At 42.3% G+C, this 13,310-nt stretch overlaps 1 protein-coding gene across 11 annotated transcripts in view; it reads right to left on the bottom strand.

Annotated features, from left to right (window-relative positions):
- GRIA1 (glutamate ionotropic receptor AMPA type subunit 1) overlaps nt 1–13,310 on the bottom strand; it is a 192,299-nt gene that overhangs the window by 79,969 nt on the left and 99,020 nt on the right. For all 11 annotated transcript variants that reach the window (XR_004425980.1, XR_004425978.1, XR_004425979.1 and 8 more), the window contains exons 3-5: nt 12,632–12,871; nt 10,993–11,177; nt 5,366–5,419 (exon numbers count right to left, since the gene is read on the bottom strand). Coding sequence is in view for 7 of the 11 variants with exons in the window: in XM_033140328.1 (XP_032996219.1) it covers nt 5,366–5,419; nt 10,993–11,177; nt 12,632–12,871 (479 nt within the window). In the remaining 4 variants the exon portion in view is untranslated. The remainder of the gene's footprint in view (nt 1–5,365; nt 5,420–10,992; nt 11,178–12,631; nt 12,872–13,310) is intronic.

Here is a 13,310-nt window from a genome sequence, read left to right as displayed (position 1 = left end):
TTTTGTCACCCCCCTCAGGGGTGACACCTGGGGCATCCCGCCCCTACTGTACCCCCTCCCTCCGGCTCTGAGTCAAGGGAGAAGGGACTTACTTAGCATTATCTCTGATATGCTAGCTTTCATTTACAGGGAACATTCAAGCATGTCATCAGTGATGACATCCGGGTCAGCCCGCCTCCACTGCACCCCCCTTTCCTCTGCCACCACAACCAAGACCTTTTCCAAAGGAAGGTCTGGGTTCAGACAAAAAGGTGAACATTCTAGATGTAAGGCAACCCTAGCACTTTCCCCATTTGAAAGTGTCATATTTTTAGCCACACATTTTCTTTCGCTCAGCAGAAAACCAGTGTTCCTCCCACAAAAGACAGCACTCCCCCCCCCCCAGCTAAATCGCTGGCATCATAAGCAAAGAGAGCTGAAGCTGGGGTGATGGGAGATGGCAAAAGAGATGGGTCTCAAAGGTTTCTAAGTTTCCCCTTCTGCTAAAGCTGGCTGTGATCCTCCCTTTCTTCCTTGACTTTAAAAGCACACGGCTGAGCAATTTACAGGATTTACCAAAGCTCACCTCTTGCTTCCTTATGAAGTCTTCTTGAATGAATGCTTTGGGGGGGGGGAGGAAGGAAGGATAACCCAAATAGTTTTGTTTGGCTATTTCCTCCCACCCCCACCCAAACGGCTGCTTTCTGTAAGCTGGTGTTCATAATGTATCTTTCTATTCAACCGAAGGCAGCTCCTCACATTATATTTGTTTATATGTGAAAAAAGCAATTTCTGCACATAATAATGTGCTGCAAATGAGGAACAATATTCAGGTGCATGAAATCTGTACTACATTTCAGAAAACTGTAGAAATTCAGGTGTGCGTGCAGTGGCAAACACATATCTTGCCTCATAATATGTGAATGGTGCTGAAAGCCATTTTGCAATAACAACAAAGTGTGATTCCCCCCCCCCCCCTTGCACGTCTTGTGTAACATGAGAAATCATGGGTGTCTTGGGTAGAACTACATGATTCTCTCCCTTTCTTACAGTGGAGATTCACAAGGCTCTGCTTCCTACGTTATCCAGGAAACACAGAAATCGAGGGGAAGTGGTTTGTGCCTCCCCTTGTGCATTGCTCAGCCGAAGAGGCCCTTTGGATCAGAACTCGTGCACTTTTCTGGAATACAAAACTGTCTGTGAACATGAAAAAGTCATTTGCAGTTTCATGTAGTAAACATGTAATTTGTTAGAAAAGCTGCTCCTGCCAGGAAAACATCAGTTTCTGTGTGCTGTTGGCTGCAAAAAAAAAAAAAAAATTACAGCACTCCATTTTATACAATGTTTGCTTACAAGCAGGACTGTGAAAACTGCTGTTTGCTCATCAAAATGAGCCATTTTAGCTGCTGAAAAATTAGGTGCACACAGTGCATGAGTGCAAAGAGGGGACAGCACTTCCCCCCAGCTTCTTCTCTGCCCCATGGTTCTTTCCTCCTGCCCCCTTCACTCTGTGCACACAATTTCTTTTTTTTGGTTATGACTAGGACAGGAAGAGTATGTGCTTCCACTCTGAAATACCTGTGCTGATCTTCCATCTACCTTTAACCCAGCTTACCAGAGGCTTCTTAAGGCCCATGCTTAAGATAATAGAACTTGAATTGATATTTTTTTTAGAACTCCCTTTAGCTTGGTGTTAATCAGGGTGTTAAAAAAATCACCAAAGGGTGAATTTTCGTAAGAAGTACAGCATCTGGGCCACCTGCTTGGAGGAAGCCCCAAATGCTTGATTGTCCCCCATTGAAGAGCTGCACAATTCACAGTTTTCTTCTCCGTGTTGCAGAAAATCAAAGCAAATGGTGCTCCTGAAGGGTGAAGGTCATTTTTAAGCATTTAATTTATGAGTGCAACAGCCGGAGCTTGGAAATGCTGTAGTTTTGGCCTGACCAAGACCACATCTCACAATCTGAGCACCACAGGGAAACTTCTGATTACTGCCTCTGCAAGATGGCTGCTTGCAGTCGTGCGGATACAGAAAAGGCAACGCAAGCCACTCCACAAAGGAGAGCCAGATCACTGACAGCTCACCGCGTGTGAACTTGGCAGTCCTATCCCAAGAACCGTTCCTAACTAAAAGCAACTGAATGATCCAGTACAGATTTAAAAACAATGGCAACTATATTCTGAAGTTTATGCAACTATCCACTTACCACACAGCCCATAGTATTTGTTAACAATACAACTGTGCATTCACTTTTATCTTGTAAATTATAGCATGGTCTCAGGACTGGGGCAGGGGGGGGGGAATGGTAGTTACAGTTTGATTCAATGGTATCATAATATTTAATGAATGATGGCCATACACCTTGATTTTCAGTGCCAAGCTGCAGGAAAGGATATAATCCACCAAATGATTCTACTAGAATTGCCTTCCAAAGCCATACATACATGCACAGACTTCTTAAACAAGATGGAGAGTGGCTTGCATTTTCACTATGTCAAGAAGCCCATGGGGGGAAAATTACAATACATTTCACTAGCCTGGGTGAGTTTTCGGTTTCTGCTCTTTCACAATTGCTGACTTTGAAGAACTGTAGCAATGGCAAATCATGGCAGTTGGAATGTAAGACATATTATATATTTGATAGCAGCACATGCAAAAGGTAGGAAAAACTGAGCTGTGTAAGCTCAAGCCCTATTCAGGTATTCTGCTCAGGTGCAACACCGATAACGTGAGTGGGGAAATAGGAATGAGTGCAGGGTTCAAAGTCAGACGGGGTGTGTCAACGGGTAGGAGGAAAGTCCACATTTCAGAGCTGTGTCTTCCTTGAGATGAAGGGTGATGGTGGGGGTAGCAACTGAGGTGGGGGGGGGAGCAGAGCTTTGTTGCCTTCATTCTCCCCCCCTCTCTGTGTCTGTGTGCCTTCATTTCCTCTCTCTCTCTCTCTCTCTCTCTCTCTCTCTCTCTCTCTCTCTGTGTGTGTGTGTGGAGGTTTTACAGCTGAGCAGAATACCCAAAGGGGGTGCCAGGCGTAAAACCAAACCACCACCAAGTCTTTTCAACAGAAAATATGCAGATGGACCTTTCATTTGCCATCTTTTATGTATGCATGCATGCATGAAAAACCCCTCCCCCAAAAAACCACTCTGTGAGAATTACCAGTGAAATGCATCATGTTTCTCATGAAGAAGAACTTACAAAATTCATTTCAAATTTCTTAGTTTAGGTACATGAAATATACTCGGAGTTCAGTGCTGAATTCATGCTCTTTATTTCAGCTCATGGTAAACAGTGAGTAAGTGCTTCCCCCCTAAGCCTCTGGCTATATATACATTTTTTACACAATGAGTCCTGTGCGATTGGCTGATTCAACTCCCCTCCTGGAGCCTGACTGGACTGTTCCTGCAGGCCAATCAGGTTGCTGATTCACTTCCTCCTGGAGCTGGATTGGGTGGCTCCTGCAGAAGGCAGAAGATTGCTGCCTTCTAGGATCCTACCTGCCTATTGTTCTAGGATCCAAGCCCAGTACATAACAGTACAGATCACAAAAAAGAGGATATGCATCACCAGAAGGGAAAAAAATGGAACAAAAGAGGGTGCAGGGCTGCAAAAAAAACACATTTTTCAACCACCCAAAAGCACCCAAGGAACACAAAGCAGAGTCAAAGTGGAGGGTGGAGCCTAAGTAGAGGGGGGAGTGGCCTGATAAGGGGTGTGGTCTATGGAAAGTCCTAAGGGCCAAATATAGAGATCTGGGTGAACCACATTTGTCCTGTGGTTCCAAACCCTGGTTTATCACACTATTTACATGCTGCCCTGGTTCTGTCTGGCGGGAGGGGGAGCCCAGGCTCTCTTTCTTTAACACTGGAGTACTTCAATAAAATGATGTTTACCACTGAGTCAGTTTTAACTAGAATATTGTAGTTGACTGAAGTCCCAATCTGTTCTTTTGCTGAGAGGGCTCATGGGATTGCTAATGGGACATGGAACACTTCACTTTTGGTACACTGACTAAAATGCAGTGCAGTTTAGTAGAAAGTGAATGTCATTACTGCCTGCTTATAGCTGTGTGGTGGCCTAGATTAAATGAGTTTGGAAGTGCGGACATATTGAAGCCATGTGGCCATGACATACACAATAACAAACTCTTAAACCTTTATTGGCATTTTCACCAGAGAACTAAGAGACTAAATATCTCTGGAGAATGAACAGTCTTTTCACAGACACCTGTCAAATGCCTGTTATCCAGGTTCACACACAAACACAGTATTTTGAATTTGCATGCTAGTTCCTGCATCTGAATATTAACCCCACTGGAATGTTAAAAGGACTTTTCAAAGCAAAAATCCAAACCTCATGTGTTTCAAGATCTGAAAATAGAATAACCATAAATGCATATTTGCAAAAGTGTGCAATGCCGTCAAGATTGGTATCCTTTCTTCTCCTGCTCTGGCCAGACTATGAGGGCCCACTTGCACTATACATTTAAAACAGTATCATCCCACTTTAAGCAATCATAGCTTCCTTCAAAGGATCCTGGTAACCGTGGTTTGTTACATGTACTGAGAGTTGTTAGATGACCCCTATTTCCCTCACAGAGCGACAATTCCCAAAGATCCTGGGAAGAGGGACTGATTATTAAACCACTCTGAGAATTGTGGTTCTGTGAGTGGTTAACTGACCCAAATGATTTTAAATAAATTTCTCTCTGCCTTTAATAAAATAACTGTTTAAATGTCTTCCTTTGGTAAAAGCTTATTTGTTGTGGTTTTACTTTGTCCGCAGTCTTGTTTTACACCCTACACTACCTTCTACCAAGTGTTGGCTGGTTCAGCAAGTTCCAGGCTGCATACACACCCTACATTCAAAACACATTTAAAGGTTCACGGGAACCATAGTTTGTCTCTCACAGAACTATAATCCCAAGCACCGTTAAACTACAGTTCCCAGAATAATTTGGAAAAATCATGTGCTTTAAATGTAAGGTCTGTACACAGACAAAGGAACGTACAGATAGGGTTTGTTATACCACACACCTCTTGTGGTACATGCAACATCTCGTGCTAACTCAGCGCTCCAAAACAAAAGAACTTATTTTCAAGACATTATTTTCACACATGCAGACGAGCACATCTATATGTACCATTGTTTATAATTGGATGAAGGATAACAGTCCACTATGTTGCACTGTTGTGTGTTTAAAGCCACCCTAAATTCCACTCCTGGCGTGCTCTGGTCCATGGGGTCACGAAGAGTCGGACACGACTGAATGACTGAACAACAACAAATTCCACTCCAAGTTTCCCTAAGTGCTGAATTTATAACTAATTTTTAAAAATGCTCAGAAAAGACATGTAGCCAATAGAAAGCAAACGACATCCAGCTTACCAGAGTTGCAAGAATATAGTGGTAGCCTATTCCATTTTTCCCAAGCTTGATGATCTGTGGTGGCAAAACACAAAACATTTTATTTAGCAGTATAATTTACTGGTAAAACAAGGAGACTTTCACAATCTCTCTCCTGCTTCTGCAATTATTTTAGTTCAGTTGTACTATAAATGAGAATATTTGCATCAGGACTACTGAGAAGCTACTTAAAAAAACACAAACCCATTCCCATATTCAAGCTAGAAGAAACTGTCTGTAATGACACATGGGGTTACAGTTTCTACGTGATCGGAATAAGCAAGGAAGAAGTTGCAAAATGAGTACAGTTACTATATCCCCAAAGTAGGGTGCAAACGCATAATACATTGTATTCATGCATCACAAATGTTTCAGAAAATTATGCTGCTCTCTATCTCACAAGCAAAGGGTGATGATGATCACCGCTACTGACAGGAGCAGTTTGCTGTCATATCTTCCAGGGCAGGCTTGTGTATCAGACAATGGTAGAGCAAACAAAAGGCTGAGGGAGTTTGCCTTTTGCCGTAATGTCTCAAATGGGACTTGCAGACTTCACCTGGACTGGCCTCCATGAACTCCTGGGGTTATCTGGGGCCCACAGACCATCTCACAGATGGGGGAGAGGTGGACTGCTTACTTCTCGTACGACAGCAGAAGCAGGTGAAGAAAGAAGCACAAGCTATGTCTTGGTGAGAGCAGAATGACAATGTGAGAACTGCCTTGAGGTTTCAACAGCAACCAGCTAAGTGTATCGACCTGGCAAACAGGGCATGACCACCCCAAATTATTTCTCAGATATTCAGAGGTAGGGTGTCTCTGCACATGGAGGTTTCATTTTTCCGTCATACTACTTCTGTAGTAGTGTGTCATGAATGTCCCGGACACTGTAGAGCATATTCTCTTTTATTGTCCACTACACAGTACGCTGCGTAAACGCGTGTTGTCCCCCCTTTTGGATGGTTTGGATCCGCAGCATGGTGGAAGTGTTGGATTCTGTCTCTCTGACATTGACCAAGGGGTGACTGCGGGGGTAGCCGAGTTTTTGGCAGCAGTGCTTCAAGGAGTACTTTAACAGGACGAAATGCTAGATTTTACTAATACACACATACGATCAGCCTATGAGTTTAATTGTTGTTTCTTTGTGTATATATATATTTTAAAGTTCCTGTATGTGATTCTTTCTCTCGTGATTTTACATGTAAATGCCTAATAAAGGTTTGATAAGTAAGTAGTAGTGTGTCATGGTTTAAATAGGAGGTGGGAAACTTTCAGCCCTCATTTCTGTGAGGGGCAAGAGGAAACAGGGTGGCAGAGAGATAGAAAGAAGGTAGCAGAAATAGATGCAAAGAGTGACCCTGACCATCACCCACTGGCTCTGGCCCAGCATGTATGCTCCCATCCCCACAACAGATTACTCCTGAGGAAGTTCCACCCTCAGCCGTCACACTCTTCAATATTTTCAGGGGTGACTTCTATGATAGTTCTGGGATGATACTTTATTTTTCTGAGCCTCCATCAGTGACTTCCCCAGCAGAACTAAAGGACTGGCTGAACGGCTGAGGGCAGAGGTCTTCACCCATAGGCACTAAAAGGCAGAAAGGTACTGAATCGAGTATCCCTGGGTATAATTAATGCTCAAGGCATTTCCTTTCTGGTTAACACCTACAGCCTGCAAGAAGAGCCTATTGCAGGTCCGTAAATAGGATGGAAACCCTCACCATTATGCTATGTTCCAGGGTTACAGGGTTTATAAACATTTTCAGGTTCCCGCTCACCTTAAAGGTTATATTCCGGTTAAATGGGCACAGCAGCATGGACAATCTGCACCATGTCTGGAGAGCAAAGGTGGCCCCAAGGGCACGCAAATCTAGCCTGTGCAACATTGTAAGTTTATATATGGCATTCCTCCATAACAGACGTGTAGTGTTGTCTGTGAATTTCTCTCCCCAGCACCATGACCTTTGCAGGGCTGAATGCAGACAGTTTTACTGTTCTTTGTCACTATAAATGCTGAATGGCTCATAATGCTGTCGGGTTCCTTTGCCAGTAATAGATATCTTTCCATTGCCTTTGCGGAACTGAAGAGACTCTTTCTAAAGGGCAAAGTTAGTTGCACTCTTCCTCATCTGCTTTTATTGACATTGTTTTCCATCCACTTTCTCCCCATCCCCTACCAGCACAGTATATGCTTGGGCTGAGCTCTTATCTAACTTGCACGAACCAAAACACTGTCAATGCTACCTATTGAGAAATGGAAAGGAGAGCGGCAGGACAGCGACCCTGAGCTATTTCTGTCCATTTCTTCCCACCCACCCCTGCATCTTTATGAGCCTTTTTAGCTACAAACAAGAATAGGTACAGCACAAATTAAATTCTGGGGCCTTTCGATTTCTTTTTAATAGAGCACGTGACCACAGAATGAAAAAGTGCGGATGGGTTTTCAATTAAACATCAATGCCCAGGTGGGATCTGTAGGAATACTGTACTAAACAATGTCATAAAGATCCCTGGCATTACAATTATCACCAAATGAATTAGTGGTTATTGGACACTTGTTCATATGTTAACTGGCTCACCTGCCTTAGCCTTTACCAGAAATGCTCTTGAGTATACATTAAAAGCTGCCTGAGTCCTATGCTAATAACCCAGCACCTCAATTAGTGTTATCGGAACAGACATTTGTTAGCACTTCTGGTTACAAATAAGCAAGGCTCCACCACCTTTCACACCAGGCAGATCTCCTGGGTGGGATAATTAAATAATGACTGCAGCAAATGAGCCTGGAACGTCTGCAGATCAGCATGAACTTTCACGAAAGGCTCATTTCAGTTGCATGGATTTCTCCTGAACCTAGGAAGTAGCTTAAGCTTCATGATATTTTAGGGGACAATTGCCAGGCAGGAAAAGAAAGGGACTGCCTTACAATCCATCAGTGGAGACTGGAAATAACTAGAACAAAATGAATATGGAAAGCGAGGCAGTTGTTTTAAAATTATGTCATCTTGTTTCTCACTATTTGCAGATTTGTCTACAAAAATAAACCCAGAAAACTGCCATCTCATAAAATATACTTTATATAAAAAGAATGTGAATAGAGCTCCCCCTGCATGCAGGCCCACTTGCTTCATTGTGTATACAATTACTACCCCCCCTTTTAATATTTATATTTTGGGGATAAATTAATCTGACTAGTTACCTCTCACGATAGTGGCACTGAGATAAAAAAAACAACCCCGAGAAACCCTTTTCTTCCATGGAACTCTTAAAACACACTAACATATATCTGAACAATTAATATATGTTTGGGCTGAAGCTATATGTTTCTGTTAGCCTATATGGTGAAACAATATGTTGTGCCTCTTGATGCTATTTCCTTTTCCTTCTGGCACTGTGGGTTAAACCACAGAGCCTAAGTCTTGTCGATCAGAAGGTTGGCAGTTAAAATCCCCGCGACGGGGTGAGCTCCCGTTGCTCGGTCCCAGCTCCTGCCAACCTAGCAGTTCGAGAGCACATCAAAGTGCAAATAGATAAATAGGTACCGCTCCGGCAGGAAGGTAAACGGCGTTTCCGTGCGCTGCTCTGGTTCACCAGAAGCGGCTTAGTCATGCTGGCCACATGACCCGGAAGCTGTGGTCTCTTCCAACTCTATGATTCTATGATTCTGTACGCCAGCTCCCTCGGCCAGTAAAGCAAGATGAGCGCCGCAACCCCAGGGTCGTCCACGACTGGACCTAATGGTCAGGGGTCCCTTTACCTTACCTAAAGGGCTGGCTTGTGTGTGTGTTTATTTATTGAAAGAGATAGGAAACGGATTTAAGTTACACATGTTGTCAATCATCTCTGGAAATCCACCAAATGCAAATCAAACGAAATGCGATGAAAAATGAATTTTTAAAGGAATTCTATATGCTTCTGTGTCTTAAAATGCAAGAACCAGATTCAGGAAAGTTAAACCGGCAAGCCTGGAACAGGTTGTGAAATTCTCCATTCTATTTTTATTTTGTAGTGCAAAGATAAAAGTTTTTTTTCACCCAGAGAAGGAAACCTAAGTCAAATCCTACTGACTTCCCTTCTGTTATTATGTTTCAGTTGTAAAGTGTATACCGAAGAATTGTGGATCTGTATTTACTACTATTTATTAAATTTCTGGCATCATTGCTGAGTATCTCTCGAACGAAAGCATAGCTCCTCAGTAGCATAAATCACAGTTCAGGTTTCAGGCATAAGGCAACAGGTGACTACAAATAAACAGATGGGATAAACCCAGGGGAACAGTGAGATTAATCTGATAAACACTCTAATCCCAGAATTACAGCACAGCAGCTGTTTTGTCATAGGCAATTTTTCATGCACCAGTGCAAACAGGCTACCTGTGTATGGATTTGCAAAAGGTATCCATTTATCTCTGCAACTATTTATGCCTTCCCATATACTAGTACGGCCTACTGGGGCCACTTTGCGTGAATACAATTGTGGTGTTTTTACAATGCATATCTGTTGTGTCACATGCAAAATTGACTTAATTGTGACTCGTTTACAGATTTGGTTGTTTATATCTTACATAGAACAGATGATGATAGTGTCAAACCGGTTGTCTGCTCAGAGCATTTAGCTGCAACAGTGAAGAAGGGCCTTTCATATCAGAAATGAAAAATCATTTTCATATTCATGGCATCCCTGGTGAGGTGTGTCTGTGTCCTTCATTGTGGATTTGCATGAGGAATTTACAAACATTCCTGTTTACCCACACATTTGATGACTAAGAGACATCCATCCTGATGGCCCTGAGATCTCTGGTTGAGATAATATTTTTAACTGTTTTTTTAAAATAAATAAATAATGTGTTTGCCTCTCTAGCATCCTTTGGCAGGAAGGGAGGAATATAAATTGAAATAATGAATGAAGAAATAAATAATCCTGGCAATGTTGAAAGCAGTTTAGGAAGAAATAAGGTGATAGCTTCAGGGGTCCACTGAGATATCTCCAGAATAATATTATGGTATGACTGAGAACTAGATGGGAGATCAGGCAGTGTAGGGCTACTATTAATATTAATATTAATAATAATAATAATAATCAGATGGCACATTATTCCATCTTCCTGTTTCCTTACCTGTTAATTTCTCCCTTTTTATGTAATCTTTCACACGACATAAAACTGACTTCTGGAAATTTAGTGGACTCTAACAGAATTTAAGGTTGCAAAATGTATTGGAGTAAATAGAACTCAATTATTAAGATATCCTTTTTTTAAGCCATCTTATGGAGAGACTATATCATGTCATATGTTGCAGTCCTAAAGAGGCCCCCCAAATGGCTTACAATAAAAGTATTAGCAAATCAACAAAGAAAATCCCATGCAAATATCTACTTATTAAATTCCTTCAAATAAATTTTATTGACTCAGGAAAACATTCAGAGCCTGCTAGTCTGCAGTAGGGGGGAACAAAACCCCTATAAAGTGTCTTAAAAGGGTAACATGTTTATTCTGACACAAATGTTTGTGGATTAAAACCCACTTCCCTGTAATAAATACGGTAGCCTTTTGGGTGCCATAAGACTCCTTGTTGTTTTTTCCTGTCTCAGTAGCACTTAATATTGGAACTCACCTTGCCCAAGATAGCGTTGAGCCGCTCTGATTCACAGTCCACCACCACCACCCGCTCCTTCTTCTTCTCCAGGTTCTGGAAGAGTGACTTGTACTCTTCTTCTGTTGTTGTCATTATATTGACAGCTGTCACCTGCCAGTTTTTTTCTGCAGCTGTATCTAACACTTTCTGAAGTACTGACAAACCTGAGATGGGATGAGATGCAGGGAAAAGACAAAGAAAAAAAATCATTACCCTCCCACCCAAAAAATATATTCATATGCCACCTTTTAAGGCAGAACATTTCCAAGGTGACTTATATTAAAAGCACCATGCACAATATATCAAATCTATGAATCCCAGGGTTAGCTCTTCTAATGGCTTTCCTTGTACAACTGTCAGTGATACTGTGACCATTGTAAATGATTTCTTTGTAGGTACAGCCTACCACTACAGTCATACCTTGGTTCTTGAACACCTTGGCACTCGTACGTTTTGGCTCCCAACCACCACAAACCTGGAAATGAGTGTTCTGTTTGTGAACATTTTTTGGAAGCCGAACATCCGACGCGGCTTCCATGGCTTCCGATTGAGTGCAGGAAGCTGCGTCTTGGTTTTCAAACGTTTTCGGAAGTTGAACGGACTTCCGGAACAAATTACGTTCGAGAGCCAAGGTACGACTGTATATCTATAAGCTTCAGGGCAATTTAATATGTAACATTTATGTATACAGAGTGATTGAAGTTTCGAACATTTATGTGAGAAGATGCCAGCTGAGGAGTGTACAGGTTCCGTTCTTCCCCACTGCAGGGTTATGGCCATGGGCAAGGCTCAATACATTACTGAAATGAACTGACCTTAAATTCTAAAGACAGGTGTACTCTTTAGTATACCAGATGCACAAACCAACACTAAAGAATGCAGAGAATTTTACTTAATTGATAAAGTGAGTCAAGTTAACTCCATTAATATAGGAACAGAAGTGTGACGGGTTCTGTAAATAAAAAGGGTCAGCCAAGCACAGTATCTGATAAAGTGTGGTCTCCCTGTGGTGAGAACCCCTCAACTTTTCCTTCTGAGAGAACTGCGGGCCTAAAAAAAGCCCCACTTATATACTGAAGGGAAAGCAAGGACTCACGTCACATACTTTTCAGCAAACCTGTAGGATAGGCCAGTATTGTTGTTCCCATACTGCAGGTTTGGAGAGGACTGATGCTGAAGCCATTTCATGGTGGCTTGCCTAACGCAGGCTAGTAAAGATGCTTAGTGAGCTGCCACCATCCTGCTTCCAGAGATGGGCCTCCCCTCCCAATTGCCACCAGCAGTTCTTGCCCTGACAGGATGGGAGAAGATGCTCAAATGGGCTTTTTAAAAGGGGTGTGTGTGTTTTTTTGCCCCATTTCTATTTTTTTCCTGTTTTATTGTATAATTGTCACCGGTGCTCACTGTTTTAATAATTTTATGTATAACGCTTTGTGAAGTGAAAATTGGTTAAAAAAGGAAGAAATGACTAAAATAATTACACAAAGAAGTACAATTATGGGCAAAATGAAATTTGATCCAATGGCCTTGGTACATTCTATGACTAACAAGGAGTCTTCTTCCCTACTCCCCCCTCCCTTGCCAATCCCGCTGTGTGTCACTCTTCACTCAGACTCACCCCGGTCAGCATCATAAATATACATAAATTTCTGGCACTTGTAATATTCTATAACACTGATGAGGGCATCCTGCAGTTCTGGGCGCAGCTGAAGAACAAATTGATTGGATGTGTCGACAGGGAAGCTGGGTGTTACAAAGCAGACGTGGAGTGCCCCACAGAAGGATGTGAGCATGTTGACAGTCCTCCTCTCATAAAAGCCAAAGATAGCGTAGACACCCTTGGAAAACTGTGAACAGACTGAGAAGGGGGGAAGGGGGGTAGAAGTCGGTCAGAGAGGCAGCAAAAATATTAGACTCATTTTCATTTTATCTTTGCAAGTATATGTATGATTCAAAACTACTCCGCACCTCACTGAATGAAAGCCTCAAGGTCTGAGTAATCAAGAAAGTTTAGCCAATTCAGGAATTACTCAGGCTTTAGAAATATGCAGGGAGGCTTCCCACTACAGACAATCACCTTCCAACTTGAGGACAAGCGACAATTTGATGGACACTCCCGCCCCACCATGCAATATGCAGTATGTGCAATCCATTGAACATGGTTTCCTTCACCAAGAACACATGGGGCACTGTGGAATGACATTTTCAATTTGTTACTTATTTGATGCTTGTGAAAACTTAGAGCTGGACAGAAGTTATATCTTACATAGAGGCAAAACCTCACTCTGGGAGGGGAG

Source organism: Lacerta agilis, chromosome 2 (assembly GCF_009819535.1).
Source record: "Lacerta agilis isolate rLacAgi1 chromosome 2, rLacAgi1.pri, whole genome shotgun sequence".
NCBI classification, from domain to species: Eukaryota; Metazoa; Chordata; class Lepidosauria; order Squamata; family Lacertidae; genus Lacerta; species Lacerta agilis.
Note: the sequence above shows the minus strand (reverse complement) of the source record. Positions and strands in the feature narration are given on the sequence as shown.